This window comes from Leucoraja erinacea, chromosome 3 (assembly GCF_028641065.1).
Source record: "Leucoraja erinacea ecotype New England chromosome 3, Leri_hhj_1, whole genome shotgun sequence".
Classification (NCBI taxonomy): domain Eukaryota; kingdom Metazoa; phylum Chordata; class Chondrichthyes; order Rajiformes; family Rajidae; genus Leucoraja; species Leucoraja erinaceus.
In genome coordinates, this window is record NC_073379.1 from 55,095,007 (window position 1) to 55,113,038 (window position 18,032).

The 18,032-nt window shown below is 42.5% G+C and overlaps 1 protein-coding gene across 3 annotated transcripts in view; it reads left to right on the forward strand.

The window, feature by feature from the left end:
- The first annotated feature begins 159 nt into the window (after positions 1-159).
- The window catches only part of LOC129695617 (E3 ubiquitin-protein ligase RNF38), a 123,414-nt gene continuing 105,541 nt past the window's right edge, over positions 160-18,032 (forward strand). The window contains exon 1 of one of the 3 annotated variants that reach the window (XM_055632725.1): positions 160-3,042. In XM_055632725.1, coding sequence (XP_055488700.1) covers positions 2,631-3,042 — 412 coding nt within the window. In that variant the 5' untranslated portion in view covers positions 160-2,630. The remainder of the gene's footprint in view (positions 3,043-18,032) is intronic. The other 2 variants (XM_055632724.1, XM_055632726.1) reach the window with 2 other exon arrangements.

Sequence of the window (18,032 nt, forward strand, 5' to 3'; positions counted from 1 at the left end):
TGCAGATGATTATAATTATAATTTGGGGAAAAATCTATTCCCGTCTTTTCCCTTTAAAATGAGGGTGACATGAAGGCCACTGGGTCTACTATGCCTGTCAGCTCCATCCCGTGTTGATTTAACGTCTGCAATAACCTTCCTGTAAAACATAGTGCACAGCAATAAAATATACTGGGTGTCTGACAAGCACTTCCACCTAAATAATTGTTAACTCATAGTATTTATTATGAAAATAAAAAACTCCGGTCACGCCTGATTTTATATGTTTTTTTTAATCAATAATCAAAATGTTTAAATCAGTAATTAATAACATTATATATTATATTTGTTCTTTTTCTTATCAAAATAGTTCAAAGTTCTTCAAGGTTTGGATTAATTTGGAGAGGACAGCAATGCCGGTAAACCATGTGTTAATAAGTAAAACAAGAGCGAGTTACTTTTATTGACGCCATGGTGGTTGACAGTGGTGGAGCTATTGTTTAGCTCCTCCGTCTTTGAATAATGCTTGAGCATCTTTATTGTGAAAGTCAACTCTTTATTGTAAAAGTCAACAGGCAGGCATCACCCACATAATCCAAAAACAATGCAGCACTCCATTGACAGTGTAGTGAATTGCCATCCTGCATTATCTGCTCAAACCACAATCCAGGAGCCCACGTAATCCAGGCGTTTCATCCCACAAATAAATCGTAATATTCAAAATACGATTATTTCCATATTTTCAATGTACTAATATATTATAATGTGCTGGAATCTTATTTCCGCCTCCGCCGTGCTTATTTTCCATTGGGAAATATTTTTAAAACCTGAAAACGTCTATAATATGTAATATTAAAACATTGAGTAAAATCAGTAAACAATTACTGTTTAAAATCTAGCACGATTATATTTAACAGCATTATTCTGAGGAAATGAATCAGCCATTGCTGGGCGATTTCTAAATAATGGGTATCCGCAATCAATTCCAAGTCCGGTATTATTTTCTTCATTTATCGTATTTCTACCGTTAAATTTAAAATATTATTCCCGTAGAAGTATTAAATACTGATTACTATTAACATAATGCAATCCTTTTTTTTATGTAACCAAAATCAGCCACCTATTATCTAAAAATCACAACGCTCGTTTATCCTTCCTAATGCTCAACAAAAGGCTTGGAACATTAAATAACAAGCCACCACATGGGTCATCTCCTCTCGAGAGTCACACAACCCACACCTTTTGCCAATGTTAGTAAATAGCAGGCAGCTGCCTTGTTCACTCCTCCTCCTTCAGTGGAACCAGCCCAACGCAATCGACAGCAAATAGTCGATCGACACCGACAAAAAATAAGTATAGTATTCCACATAATTGCAGTTAATTTAAAGATGAACAACACGATTAATTAGAAAACGCAACTCTTTCGCAAATAATATAAATTTGAAGTGAGTGTTGAGCTGATGATGTCTCATTTCCTGCTGCTAGTCAAGTCCCAGATTGATGGATTTAGTCTGCAGCTGAAATTCTTTTGATCTTTGCATTTATTCTGACTATGGCACATATTCAACTGGAGCTGAGCAAGGTTCGGGTAAACTGACAGGCGCTCCACGAACCTGTTTACCGTCATTCCAACCGACTATATCATATCAGCCGAACCATAGGATCCAAAAAAACATTGCCATGAAATAGATTACTGTGTGGGGTCGAATTGAAATTTGGATTAGGTTTTAATTCTAACCTAGGCTTGGATGGGGTTAAAACCCAGATGGAATAGGTCCAGGAATTGGATTGGATTCGGGTTAGGGAAGTAGTTGAGTCAGAATACAGTTTGGGTATGTTGGAATGTAATTTGGATTAGGGTCAGGGGTTGACGTGGATTTGTATTGAAGTGGAGTCGTGGCTGTTTTGGGTTTGAATTTATTTCAGGCGTGAATTTGAATTGGAAATGTAAGTTGAATGAGGTAAAGGGTTGACACGGGCTTGGACTAGAGTTGATTGTGATTTGGGGTGGCGTGCTGTGCGGGGCTTGCTGTGTTGCGGGCGGAGAGCTGACTGCTGAAAGTCAGTGACTCGCAATCATTAATTCATTCCTCTCCTCCCTTTCCTCTGGCGAGGAACGCAACCCATGAGAGCGGGTTGAGTCAGCAGTACATGAGGCCGCTGTAAATAACCCGGCCCCCGGCAAAAGGCGCACACACTGGGAGAGGTCCGGGGGCCACGGACGGGAAGGAGGAGACGCAACAACAAAAACCCAAACCCCACCGCCCTCAACATCAGAAATTAAATAACAGGAAGGAGAAAAAGATCAGATTGTAGAAACTTGCGGTGAGGGTCGCCGGGCCGACTGAGGGCGGAACACGAAGCGGAACGGCGGAGCGGAGCGGAGCGAAGCGGGCAGTGAGGGAGCCTGGAGCTTGGCCAAGCCCGGGAGGAGCAGCTGCGGAAGTGCGGCGGCGGCAGCGGGGCCTGGGAGGCGCAGGGCCGCCAGTGAGAGCGGGCTCTCGGCCGCCCCCGGTTATTGTTTCCGCCACCGCCTGACACAAAGTCCCGCAACTTCGGGATCGGCCCGACCAGCGGCTCCCCCTCCCCTCCCCTCCCCTCCCCTGGGCCCCGCGCCGCGCCGCTCCCGCCGCCTCTCCTCACGGCACCAGATGCCGATCGCCTCGCCTTCTCACTCGGCTCAGGAGCCCTGCCTCTACCCCCGGCTGCGGACCGGGCCCTCTCCGCCCAAAGACACCGGCGATCGCAGCCGCGACCAAGGCGCGTCCGCAGAGCAGCCGCGGCCCCCGAGTAACGTGGCGGCGGGCGGCGGGCTGGGTCCCGAGGGCCCGCTGCGGCAGGAGCCGTGGGACCGGGGTGCGGGCAGATTCCCCCCGCCTGCCCAGCACCCGTTGCTAGACGCTCCCCGGACGCGCTCCAGATCCAGGTCGGGACTCGGTGGCGGCGGCATAAACCCGCCGAGGGCAGGCGGCCTCCAGCCACAGGCCGGCTGCCAGGGCCAGGGCCACGGCGATCGTCCCGCCATGGGGCATGGAGGCGCGGCCGGAGCGGCGAGGCCAGCAGGTAAAGGACCGCGGGCTGAAGCTCAGGCTCAGGCGGGGTGGCGGTGGCGGTGGCTCTGGGGATGTGCAGCCTCTGGGAAACGCTGCTCCAGTTTGTGTGGGCTAACTGATAGCAGGGCGCCTGCGTGTGATAATGGGATGAGATTGTGTGCTGGGTGCCACTTTCTTTCTTGTACAAGGCCCAGCATTAAAGCTAGTGGACGGGAGTTAGTGTGCCAATAATCAGGACACCAGGTTTAGTTGTTTGTAGTCGTTGCCCCACTCGCAGGGCATGTTGCGTTTAGATTGAAGCTCGTGCAATGTGTACCAAGCTAAATCTCGCTGCTTTTTTCCTAAATTGTCGGAGAGGAATGCATTATTTTAAAAAGCACATTTCGGTTACTTTTGGAAGGACTACAACCAGAACTAGTGCATCCTCCGACGTGTAGTAAATATTGATAAGGGAGAATAGTGCTGAATTTTGCAGAAATAGAAACTGTTTAATATCACCACCGACGTCAGGAAGCCGGCTATTTAGTTGTTTAATCATTCTGTGCGTAGCTGGAAATTTTAGAAACCAATCTCCGAGGACGATGTCGCACAAATGTGTAGTTTGAACAGGTCTGTGGTTAGAAACATATTAAAAAAAAAAATAGGTGCAGGAGTTGTCCATTCGAGCCATTCAATATGATCATCAAAAATCTCTTTCTCCATATCCCTTGATTCATTTAGCCCTAAGAGCTAAATCTAACTCGGCTTCCACCTACATCTGAGTTTTGCTTCTGAACTAAGTAAACTTGTGACCAAAGCTCCTCTATAATCTTTGCTTGTGACGCTTTTCCTTACTCTACTCTTTGGGTGGGCTTCTGGGTGGAATTGCACACGAGGTGCATCATGTAACTTTTCCAAAATCCAGAAACGGTCTGTGTCTGACACATGTCATCGTATGCTGCTGCAAAACCGTGGCAACGACATGAAAACGTTGTAGCGTGGTCTGCTCTGCCTCTTGGGAAGGCTGAACTAGTTGATTGTTGGCTTGTTCTTGTCATGGAGAAATATGCACATCTACTTCTTCTTGCGTATGGCGTGCACAGCCTAAAGTTGTAGGTCAACTTGTTCCGTTTCATATTTTGTTTGTGCACGTCGGGTTGATTGCAATAGTCGAAACTTTGGTCGAAACGGGATGGACCACGTGAAGGTTGCAATCTCCCACCCCAATATGTACGTGAACACCCATCTTCATAAGTCATTCATTCCACTGGTGAAAGCAACATTTTTAATGTAAATTTGATGTGATTTGAAATAGCCATAACAAATCAGAGTAAAAATTTGGCAGTTGTTTGCATAAAATGAGGAATGCTTGAAGTTTTTTTAAACATTTCCAAAAATAAACGATCCTTACTTTTAATTCCGTGATGTTATGTTGTTAGCCAGTGGGTGTCAATTCATTTGATTACCGTCGGTTCTTTGATTTAAAAAAAAATTAACATGTTCATATACCTATTGCAACAAATTACAATTGACAGTTTAGTGATTTCCTTGTGTAGTGATTACTTTTATTGTACTTCTGCATGAGGAGGAGCAGTTCTGAATTTGGAGCTACTGGGAATATTTACTCTTGAACTATCAAAGTAAAATTGCCTTGCTTCAATTGAAAAGCAACATAAAGTACAGAAACAATGATCTTCAGTACCTAAGGTGCAAGTAAAGTAACTGGAGTTACACAAAAATGCTGGAGAAACTCAGCGGGTGCAGCAGCATCTATGGAGCGTAGGAAATAGTCAACGTTTCGGGCCAAAACCCTTCTTCAGACTGATGGGAGGTGGGGGGAGGCGGGGAGAAGAAAAGGAAAAGGAGGAGGAGCCCGAGGGATGAGGGAGAGTTAGGAAGGGGATGAGACAACAAGGGCTAACAGAATTGTGAGAATTCAATGTTCATGCCACCAGGATGCAGACTCCCCAAGTGGAATATGAGGTGCTGTAGTAAAGTAACTGATTTACTTGTACCACCCTTATCAAAATTGAAAATGCATTGTTGTCTTCCCTATTTGTAACAGTATTGGTTTAACTTTCACTAATGTGCCCAATGATAAACATTTTGTGGTTCTGTGTCAGATACAGAATTTAGTAAAAAAAAATATTACTTTGCTTTGTATAAAGGTTGGGATTGCTTTTCTGGAGTTGATTAGATAAAAAATGAAAGCTAAACCATGCAGACTAGTTTGATCTTTGGTTTGAGCTCCAGATATCCAGTGTTGTTGATATTGCAATTGACGCCGAGTTCAGGATTAGTTTAGTTTATCGTCACGTGTACCAAGGTACAGTGAAAAGCTTTTTTTGCTTGCTAACCAATCAGTGGAAAGACTATACATGATTACAGTCGAGCCATCCACAGTGTACATAGAAACATAGAAACATAGAAATTAGGTGCAGGAGTAGGCCATTCGGCCCTTCGAGCCTGCACCGCCATTCAATATGATCATGGCTGATCATCCAACTCAGTATCCCGTACCTGCCTTCTCTCCATACCCTCTGATCCCCTTGGCCACAAGGGCCACATCTAACCCTCTTAAATATAGCCAATGAACTGGCCTCAACTACCCTCTGTGGCAGAGAGTTCCAGAGATTCACCACTCTCTGTGTGAAAAAAGTTCTCCTCATCTCGGTTTTAAAGGATTTCCCCCTTATCCTTAAGCTGTGACCCCTTGTCCTGGACTTCCCCAACATCGGGAACAATCTTCCTGCATCTAGCCTGTCCAACCCCTTAAGAATTTTGTAAGTTTCTATATGATCCCCTCTCAATCTCCTAAATTCTAGAGAGTATAAACCAAGTCTATCCAGTCCTTCTTCATAAGACAGTCCTGACATCCCAGGAACCAGTCTGGTGAACCTTCTCTGCACTCCCTCTATGGCAATAATGTCCTTCCTCAGATTTGGAGACCAAAATTGCACGCAATACTCCAGGTGTGGTCTCACCAAGACCCTGTACAACTGCAGTAGAACCTCCCTGCTCCTATACTCAAATCCTCTTGCTATGAAAGCCAACATACCATTCGCTTTCTTTACTGCCTGCTGCACCTGCATGCCTACCTTCAATGACTGGTGTACCATGACACCCAGGTCTCGCTGCATCTCCCCCTTTCCCAATCGGCCACCATTTAGATAATAATCTGTTTTCCCGTTTTTGCCACCAAAATGGATAACCTCACATTTATCCACATTATGCTGCATCTGCCAAACATTTGCCCACTCACCCAGCCTATCCAAGTCACCTTGCAGTCTCCTAGCATCCTCCTCACACCTAACACTGCCCCCCAGCTTAGTGTCATCCGCAAACTTGGAGATATTGCCTTCAATTCCCTCATCCAGATCATTAATATATATTGTAAATAGCTGGGGTCCCAGTACTGAGCCTTGCGGTACCCCACTAGTCACTGCCTGCCATTGTGAAAAGGACCCGTTTACTCCTACTCTTTGCTTCCTGTTTGCCAGCCAGTTCTCTATCCACATTAATACTGAACCCCCAATGCCATGTGCTTTAAGTTTGTATACTAATCTCTTATGTGGGACCTTGTCGAAAGCCTTCTGGAAGTCCAGATACACCACATCCACTGGTTCTCCCCTATCCACGCTACTAGTTACATCCTCGAAAAATTCTATAAGATTCGTCAGACATGATTTATCTTTCGTAAATCCATGCTGACTTTGTCCAATGATTTCACCACTTTCCAAATGTGCTGCTATCCCATCTTTAATAACTGACTCTAGCAGTTTCCCCACTACCGATGTTAGACTAACTGGTCTGTAATTCCCCGTTTTCTCTCTCCCTCCCTTCTTAAAAAGTGGGGTTACGTTTGCTACCCGCCAATCCTCTGGAACTACTCCAGAATCTAAAGAGTTTTGAAAGATTATTACTAATGCATCCTTTATTATGTACAGATACATAATAAAGGGAATAACGTTCAGTGCAAGGTAAAGTCTGCTTAAAAATAGTCCGAGGGTGTCCAATGAGGTAGATAGTAGCTCAGGACTGCTCTGGTTGTTGATAGGATGGTTCAGTTACCTGATTAAAAGTGGTAGAAAAAGTAACTCTGGGTTTGACTCGTGAAACAGCAACCAGCTAGGGGTCAATGTATTCAGGAACAGCAAGAGCGAGGAATAAAACTATTTAAGTGGGGCCAGACAATGAGCAAACGTGACGTCATGAAGTGAGTACATTGACATGCTGGATACTTACTGTCATCCAACTGTAGAAATTACAGTATATTGTCAATTCAGAGTTCATAATTTAATTTTTATTGTCCTAATTCACTTTGTAATGTGTAATTTTGAATTCTCTGTTACATCAATTATTGGATAACTCATTTTTTGATCTTTTACTGATTTTGAATTGGTGTGGTCTGTAAACATAGCAAGAATGTAGTTACTTTAGTTTGCTATCCAATACATTGTCTTCCCATCCTTAACATGATGTCTTTTGCAGCTTTGTTTTGCAGTTTTGATGATATTCCTTTCTTGTCATTTGAACGATTGTCCAGAAGCAGTGCCTCTTAAAAGAAAAACAGAAATTTGTCTATTCGCTTTAACTTGGAAAAACATGCTAATTCTACTTTAAAATAGATATTACTAGGGGTGAAACAAACTTGATCAAAGAGGAGGGGAAAGGAAAGTCCGGATTTTCCTTGATTGGACTTTGCTGGCTTTACCTTGCACTAAACGTTATTCCCTTATCATGTATCTATCTATACACTGTAAATGGCTTAATTGTAATCATGTATTGTCTTTCTGCTGACTGGATAGCATGCAACAAAAGCTTTTCACTGTACCTCGGTGCATGTGACAATAAACTAAACAATAAATTGTAAGTGGACTCATTTGATTAGGGGGGTGGGGGATTGCTGGGGAGTTTTTTTGTAATTTAAGAGAGATCGGGGATCTTCGTGGGAGAATTATGTGGTTGTTGGAACCAACAGAGATGCCCCAAATATATTTGAATGCAAGAATGAAGATTTTAATGTAGAATTTAGGATAATAGTATCGCTAAATAGGTGATGGGTGCATAGAATCCAGTGTAGGTTTAAACAGTTTGGTTCAGGACGATGTGAAGCTTGGATGTCGCCAGCCAGGCGAGCATTGGAACGATGTCTGGAAGTTGACAAAGACAAATGAAATCGGTACCACTGGAAGGAGTGAAAATAAACAATGCTATAAATTTGCAATCTTTTATCATGTAGGATGAGAATTTGCATTCTGGACATAGAGATTATGAGCAACATTGGTTCAGACAGATGATGGGATAGGGCATGAAATTAGTATCGAAGTTACTGAGTTTACGCTAGGGTAGTGGTTCAGAGTGTGCCGAAGACAAACCCTTACCACTTCCCAATAGTTCAGAAACGTTACAAATCATACATCACTTGGTCAAACAAGTCAGCTTTTTACACAAACGTTGAAGATTATCTGGAACAAATTGCCAGAGGAGATGTGGAGGCAGATATACTGTAATTACAGTGTTTAAAAGACATTTTGGGCAGATACTTGGATAGAAAAATCATAGAGGGATGCAGAACTAATGAAAGCAAATGGTACATACTGTAGGCATCGCTTGGATGAGGTGGACCAAAAACGTTTGTTTCTGGGCTGCAAGATTCTATAGCATTGTCAAATGGCAATGCGTAAAAGAGGAGAATGTGGTGAGGTATAGTTCTAAAGGAAATACTTTCTGAAAGTGTTTGGCTGAGATTGGAAGGGGAAATATGGGATTGGATGAGACGGTCCCAGCGAGGTGGACAATGGGAAAGTGTAATGCATACATTTCTACAGGGATCATGAAGGAAAGGGAAGAGGTTCCCTTTGGTAAAAATGTGAAACCATGCCACTTCAACACCGAGGGTGGGGGGGTGGGGGGGGTGGGGGGTGCACAATTAGGATGAAATTCAACTGGAGATATTAGATAAAGAATTGATGCGTAGGGATATGATGCATTAGATTGTAATCAGGAGAGTCACTCTGTCACATTCCACCATGAACTGCATTTCAGTCTAACATGCTTGATATATATATGTATTTTCCGTAAACATAATACCACTCCAAATTGAGGCTTTTGTAACTGTTCACAGAGAGGAGGTATATATTTTAGTCGGTCTTTTTATACGTACAGGCTGAAGTGCACATAACACGGCACATTGTTGGCAGAATCATAATACTTTCCCTGCCACTGTCAGTTCCTGCAATGTTCCATTTAAAAAAAAACCTGTGGAATAAGTATCTATAATTGTCTGACTGTTGCACGATCACATTTCTAGTGTTATGGATGTGCACAGTCAAGCAGAATGATATGGGACAAGAATATTGTAAAAATAACCTGGCACTATTATTTAATCCTGAGATGTTTAGCAAAGATCAGATGATGCCAGTTAAAAGTATTCACGCAGAAACATTTTCAATATATCGACATCTTGGCCTTGGGGCATTAAGTAATCAGCAATGCAACAATATACTGCCTGTGCCATGTGACTTCAATAAAGTATAATTTCTTTTAGTACAACTTTTAAGATACGCGAATAAAAAATTGAAATATTTTCAGTTATTTGTTTGCAGTATATTAAGTTACCGCCTAATTTGTAATATTATAGCTTTTCTGCTCATCTACTGTTATCTTAGTTCCCTTGACTTCACAGGTAGCTGTACATTCAAACAAGTGGCAGATGGAATATAGTGTAGGAACGTGTGGAGTCATGCATTTTTGATAGTAGGAATAAAGGAGTAGATTATTTTCTAAATGGGGTGAGAATCCAGAAATCGGAGGTGCAAAGAGACTTGGGAGTGCTGGTGCAGGATTCCAAAAAAGTTAATTTGCAAGTAGAATCAGTAGGAAAGCAAACTCGATGCTAGCATTTATTTCAAGAGGGCTTGTATACAAAAACAGGGAAGGATGTGCGTGGAGCATTGTTTTCTTTAGTGTCCTAAAATATCTTGAATTACATTTTGGGTATTTCTGATTATTCAGTCAAATTTATGGGTGCTACTTTAAAAACAAACACACAATCTGCTGATTTGGTCTCACTAATGTAAATGAAAGTAATTCTTAACATTGCAGGTTTAGGTATTTATATTAAAAATGTGTTTTACCAGTGATGTTAACAGTTCCAAATATGACAATTTTAATTTATCCCCAAAAATATTTTCCCATATTACCCTGCAATAAATGGCAACCAATTTTATGTACAGTATTATATTAGTAACTTATTCGAATGTACTTCATTTGAATACGTTAGCAGGGACTTTGGGTTTTGTTCTGTTTCGCACTATATTGACTTTTTATTTTTTGAACTTTATTTTTGTTTGTTTATATTTATTGAGTATTGTGTTTACAAACCTGTTGTGCTGCTGCAAGTAGGGGTTTAATTGTTCTGTTTTGGTACATATGACAATTAAACACTCTTGACACTCATCAACTGGAATGTCTCATAAGATGTTTATATTGTAAATAGTGTTCATAAATTCAAGTTATTTTTCTTCTGGTTCTCTTTGTTTAGACCTCCTCTATGCAGTGTTTTGTTGATCCAACTTTATAAATTGGCATTCTGACATTTAAAATCTGGAATATTTCCAACAGAACCTAAGAGGCCACTGAAGCACTCAGTGCGATTTTGTTATCTGACCAAGTTAATAATATGCCTTGCAAAAGAAGATCCAATTTGGCATAAGGCATTATGGAATAACAAAAAATAAAATGAGCTGTGGAAAAAAGGCATTGTTTATGGGTGCAATCTGACGGGTGCTACAGCTCTGTGCCAGGAAAGTTTCTTCTTAATTTGCTGATTTCAGTCCAGGTTGTGTGTTATCAGTTTACCTTCTGTGATTTTGGATGGAATAAAGAAATGAACTTGCTTGGCCTGTTGACCAGTAATTGCAACTTTGGTGCTCCAAAATATTCTAAGGCACTTCATGGAACAAAGAAATGTGACGTCTTCCCATAGCAAAACATGAATTAGGTCAGTGAAATGGGCTTTTGGGGCCACAATGAATGACGAGGTGGAAAGATAAAATGTTTGGGATAGAATTCCTAAGATCAAGGCATAATTAGTTAAAAGCTGAAAGGGGGTCATCTTCTTCTTGCGAATGAAACATAAACCAAAGGAATAATTAGATCTCAAGCCGGGTGTTGAGCAGCCAGGTTGTTGTCTCTGCGTCAATGTCTGCAGGCCCTGAGCTCCATTTGGTGGGTGGTAGAGCGGGCACCCAGAGATGACATGGTTGGCTGTCATGTCATCTCTGTGTGTAAAGGGGGTGAAGGAAGCTGATAATGTTTGTGGCCCAAATAAGATTGCAGGACAATGAACTGGTTATGCTTTGTTGGTTTAAAGCCCCACAGGGAATTCAATATGCAGATAGGAATTGAAAAGTGGAAGAATAGGCGGACTGCGAGCCAGGGACAACTCTTAAAGGGCACATGCACAAACCTTGTGTGAGGAATGGATGTGGCTTTAAACATATCTTCACAACCTTTCACTTGACCATACAACATTCACCACCTAGAAACATAAGGACCTTTACTAAATGTAAGGTAATGGAGGGGTGCTGGAGACTAATGTCATACTGACAAGAGTTTGGATTGAAGAGGAAGGTGAATTGGTACAAAAATAATTTTACTCTAATAGATTTCAGAGTAGATGCTGTGCAATGGAATATCATATGCCTCTAGAAGTAACTTGAGAAATGTTTCTGCAATGTACTTGCATTTACAATTTGCATATTCTTCAATTGCATTGGATATCCCACATGTATCATAGAATCATACAGCACAGACATAGGCTCCTTCGGTCCACCTTGTCCATGCCGACCATGATGCCTATTTACGCTGATTCCATGAAGTTGCATTGTGCCTGAATGGCTTTCCTCTCTAAGTACCTGTTTAAGTGCCCTTCAGCTGGACTTGAATCTGTCTCTTCCATCACCAATGGTAGCTTGATCCAGATGTTTTAACCATTCTTTGTCTATCCTTTCCAAGCCAGCAGTTTCAATATTGTGCTAAGTTGTACAGAACCATCACTTCGGCACAAAGAATTATTCAATTAACAATTATGGATTCTGATATCCCAAATTTCACATTTTTAGTTTATAAACTGTGCATTTAATAACTTTTGCATGATTCAATTTACATTGCTTTTCTTCAGATCCTGAAAGTTCAACAACGGAAGTAGAATACATTTTTTTTCAGTCAAGATTACCTCCCAATTTATTTTAGTCAGAAACTTGGTGTGCCCAAGATAAAAGTATCGGTCTATATGTTGGATATTTTGACGTATCCCTGATCTTTAATCTTCTCTTCAGTCTCAAACTTGTAATTTTACTGCGTTCCTTTGATATTCTATATGTACACCCCAGTACATCAAAATTCAATGAAAATGCCTTGCAGTGAATGTTCTGGTCAAAAACAAGTAGCGGAAGGGATAACAAGCAAAATATTACATGATAGAGGAAGGTAATGCTGTCCAAAAGCTTTTGTGCTACCTTTGGTGATGTGAAATCAGAATCAAATGATCAGGTATTAAACCTTGAGACTTCTTTTGTGATCCTTTCCCCTGAGAGATTTATGCATAGTTCTGTAAGATGGTAATTTATTGTGTGCAACAAGCAGCTTGTAGTTAACCCACCTTTGTAGGTAAGTTTGTAATACCTGTGCACATATAATTGTTTATTATTAATTTATTGAGTGTGAACATATTGAACATTCCTTCATTTATTGCCCATTCTCAATTTGAGAAGGTTGTGATGAACTGTTGTGGAAATTAAGGTACTTAACAATTCACCAGGAAGTCCCATTAATTAAAGATGGTAATTAGGTAAAAATGATGGTATGTTCCAAGTCAGGATAAAATGTAACTTGGAATAGACATATTGTCAAGGTGTCAGTGGGTTTGTTGTAAACATTGATCGATTGTCTGTCTCTTGTGATCGAGACATAGATTGAGGAAGGCGAGAGAAGTGTCAGAGATAGTCCAAGTGAATTTGACAACAGGGTGGAAGTTAGCAGTAAAGTTGATGAAATCCCCGACTGGAGACTGCCCCGATGCAGTCATCAATATAGCAGAGAAAGAGTTGGGGAATGGTGCTGGAATAGGTTTGGACCAAGGAGTATTCAACCTACCCAATAAAAAGACAGACATAGCCGGGGCCCATGCAAAGGCCACGGCTACACTTCTTTGGAAAAAGGTGAGAGGAGCCAGAAGAAAAGTTATTAAGGATGAGAAAAATTCTGCCAGGTAGAGGAGGCCTTCCTGGTGGGAAATGGATGCGAAAAGGGAATGGACATCTATGGTATAGATGAGATAACAGGGTTTTCAGAGTTGGAGATGAAATATTCCATCATACTGCTGAATTATGCCTTACAGAGGTGGGGGAATCTTTGGCACTGGAGGGGAGACCAGTTCATGTGCCTATGCAATCAAGGACAAGTTGGCTAAGTGGATCCAAAATTTGCTTGGTAATAGGAGGTGGAGGGTTGTTTTTATGATTGGAAAACCATGATCAATGGTGTATCACAGGGATTGTTGCTGGGACTCCTATTGTTAGTTAAACATATTAGAATTACCTTTATTGTCATTCAGACCTTACGGTCTGAACGAAATTTCGTGCCTGCAGTCATACATACAATAATACAATAATAAACAACAATAAACACAAATTAACATCCACCACAGTGAGTCCTCCAAGCACCTCCTCACTGTGGTGGAGGCACAAATCTTAGGGCTGCAGTCTCTTCCCTCTCTCTGCGCTGAGGCGATACCCCACCGGGCGATGGTACAAACAGTCCCGCGGCTCACCGAACCCCGCAAACGGGCCGGCTCAAACACCGCGGCCCGGGGTGGTTGAAGCTGCCGCCCTCCAGTCTAATTTCAAAGTGAATGTTGGTATGATTGATAAATTCACTGATGAGAAAACTGGTAATCTTGGGCTACATGATGAATTGGTAAAATAGACAGAACATTGGCAAATTAAATTGAATCTTGTACTTGTAAGGGAACTCATTTTGCTTGAACTCGGCTAAGGCTGGGGCAAACACAATGCACGGGAGTGTTAAGGAACAGAGGAATTTTAGTGAACAGATCCAATTCCCTCTGAAGGTGATGATACAGGTATATAAGAGAGCCAAGAGGGCATGTGGGATACTTGATTAACTTGGCAGAGACAACGAAATGCATTTTCGACAACAAAATTTATAAAACATTGGTCAGGCTGCACATGGAGTACAATTGTGGTAATCAAACAAACATAAGAACATAACCCATTGGAAGGGATATAGAGGAGATTAGTTAGGATAGAAAATAAGTGCAGGAGTAGGCCATTTGGCCCTTTGATCATCCAAAATCAGTACCCCGTTCCTGCTTTCTCTCCGCATCCCTTGATTCCATGAGACCGCAGAGCTATATCTAACTCTCTCTTGAAGACATCCAGTGAATTGGCCTCCACTGCCTTCTGTGGCAGAGAATTCCATATTCACAAATCTCTGGGTGAAAAAGTTTTTCCTCCTCTCAGTCCCAAAATGGCCTACCGCTTATTCTTGAATTGTGACCCCCTGGTTCTGGACTCCCTCCAACATTGGGAACAGTTTTCCTGTATCTAGCCTGTCCAATCCCTGTAGAATTTTAAATGTTTCTATAAGATCCTGTGTAGGATGGAGTATTTCAGCTGTGAGGATAGACTGAATTTTCTTGCGGTGAAAAGGCCAAGGGGGAGAACTACAGTGCCCTCCATAATGTTTGGGACAAAGACCCATCATTTATTTATTTGCCTCTGTTCTCCACAATTTGAGATTTGTAATAGGAAAAAAAATCACATGTGGTTAAAATGCACAGTGTCAGATTTTATTAAAGGCGATTTTTATACATTTTGGTTTCACCATGTAGAAATTACAATACCATACAATTTATTTGTCATTTGGACCCCATTGAGGTCCAAACGAAATGTCGTTTCTGCAGCCATACATTACAAAACGAAAAAGACCCGAGACACAACACAATTTACACAAACATCCATCACATCGCTGTGATGGAAGGCAAAAAACCCCACAAAAACCAAAAAAAAAAACAGCTGTGTTTTTACATAGCCCCCCCATTTCAGGGCACCATAATGTTTGGGACACAGCAATGTCATGTAAATGAAAGTAGTCATGTTTAATATTTTGTTGCATATCCTATCCAATGACTGCTTGAAGTCTGCAATTCATGGACATCACCAGTTGCTGGGTGTCTTCTCTGGTGATTCTCTGCCAGGCATGCATTACAACCATCTTCAGCTTATGCTTGTTTTGGGGGCTAGTCCCCTTCAGTTTTCTCTTCAGCATATAAAAGGCATGCTCAATTGGGTTCAGATCGGGTGATTGACTTGGCCACTCAAGAATTGACAATTTTTTAGCTTCGAAAAACTCCTTTGTCTCCTTAGCAGTATTTTTGGGATCGTTGTCTTGCTGTAGAATAAAGCCGCTGTCCCATTTGCGTGTCCTTGGCACGCTAGTTACGCGACCTCGTCGTCGCGTTGAGGCGCAACGGTCCCTGGTGAGTCGCGCTCATCATCATGCGCTTGCACAGCCGTCTGGAGCACGTGACGTCATTTGAAGATGGACACAAAATGCAGGAGTAACTCAGCGGGACCGGCAGCATCTCTGGAGAGAAGCATTGGGTGATGTTTCAGGTCAAGACCCTTCCGTCTGAAAGAAGGGCCTTGACCCGAAACGTCATCCATTCCTTCTCTCCAGAGATGCTGCCGGTCCCGCTGAGTTACTCCTGCATTTTGTGTCTATCTTCAATTTTTTTGGCCCACTCTGGGAGTAGAAGTGGGTGCGGATCCGTATCTGCAACGGCCGTGAGCCCCAGGCCGAGTTCGACGATCTTTTGCCCGCTTCTGCTGCTGTTGGAGGTGAGACGTTGCGTCGCGCCGCGCCAGTGTCTTGGGCCTGTCCAACCTTGGCCGTCAGTTACGCGACAGGACGGTGGCGAGCGAAGATTTCATTCGGTACAAATTCCCAGAGCGCCACGTGATACCGCGCACAACTTCATACCCCTCCACGCTTCTCTGTGGAACCGGCACCGCGCGGCCACACGATGCCCGTGCACCTCAACGCAACGACTAGGTCGCGTAATTTGTGTGCCAAGGACATGCAAGTGGGACAGGGCCTTAACAATTAGCTGATAACAATCAGTACGGGAGCATCTCAAGGCTGCGTGCTCAGCCCCCTGCTGCACTCAGTCTATGCTCATGACTGCGTAGCCGGTCATAGTGCGAACTCTATCAACTTCGCTGACGACACCACTGTTGTGGGACGTATCACTGATGGGGACAAGTCAGAGTATAGAAGAGACATCGACCAACTGACCAAATGCCAGCACAATAACCTGGCCCTCAACACCAGCAAAATGAAGGAACTGATTGTGGATTTTGGAAGGGGTAGAATGGGGACCTACAGTCCCGTTTATATCAAAGGGTCGATGGTGGAAAGGGTCAAGAGCTTCAAATTCCTGGGCGTGCACATCTCTGAAAATCTCTCCTGGTCCGAGAATACTGATGCAATTATAAAGAAAGCACATCAGCACCTCTACTTCCTGAGAAGATTACGGAGAGTCGGTATGTCAAGGATGATTCTCTCTAACTTCTACAGGTGTACAGTAGAGAGCATGCTGACCGGTTGCATCGTGGCTTGGTTCGGCAATTTGAGTACCCTGGAGCGGAAAAGACTACAAAAAGTAGTAAACACTGCCCAGTCCATCATCGGCTCTGACCTCCCTACCATCGAGGGGATCTATCGCAGTCGCTGCCTCAAAGGCTGACAGCATCATCAAGGACCCACACCATCCTGGCCACACTCATCACCCTGCTGCCTTCGGGTAGAAGGTACAGGAGCCTGAAGACGGCAACGTCCAGGTTCAGAAATAGCTGCTTCCCCAAATCTTGTGGGAAGGTCATCAGGCTATTAAACTTAACTCAAACAAAACTCTGAACATTAATAGACCATTAACTGTTTATTTGCACTTCATCTGTTTATTTATTCATGTGTGTGTATATATTTATATAATGGTATATGGACACACTGATCGATTCTGTATTCATGCCTTCTATATTCTGTTGTGCTGAAGCAAAGCAAGAATTTCATTGGCCTATCTGGGACACATGACAATAAACTCTTGAAACGAATAAACCGCCGGCCAATGAGTTTTGAGGCATTTGTTTGAACTTAAGCAGATAGGATGTGTCTATACACTGCAGAATTCAATATGCTACTACCATCAGCAGTTGTATCATCAATGAAGATAAGTGAGCCAGTACCTTCAGCAGCCATACATGCCCAGGCCATAACACCCCCACCACCATGTTTTACAGATGAGTGGTATGCCTTGGATCTTAGGCAGTGTAGTCTTCTCTCATTCATACTTTGACCTTGCCATCACTGATATGTTAATCTTCATCTCATCTGTCCACAATACCTTTTTTCCAAACTGTGGTTGCTCTTTTAAGTACTTCTTAGCAAACTGTAACCTGGCCATCCTATTTATGCAGCTAACCAGTGGTTTTCATCTAGCAGTGTAGCCTCTGTATTTCTGTTCATGAAGTCTCCTGCGGACAGTGGTCATTGACAAATCCACACCTGAAGAGTGTTTCTGATCTGTCGGACAGGTGTTTGGGGGTTTTCCTTTATTATGGAGAGAATTCTACTGTCATCAGCTGCGGAAGTCTTCGTTGGCCTGCCAGTCCCTTTGTGATTAGTAAGCTCACCATTGCTCTCTTTCTTCTTAATGATGTTTTAAACAGTTGATTTTGGCAAGCCGAAGATTTGGCTGATGTCTCTAACAGTTTTATTCTTGTTTCTCACTCATAATGGCTTCTTTGACTCATTGGCACAACTTTGGTCCTCTTGTTGATAAACAGCAATAAAAGTTTCCAAAGGTGATGGGAAGACTGGAGGAAAGATTAGGTGTTAAGAGCTCTCTTATACGACTTGTATTTCTCATGTCAA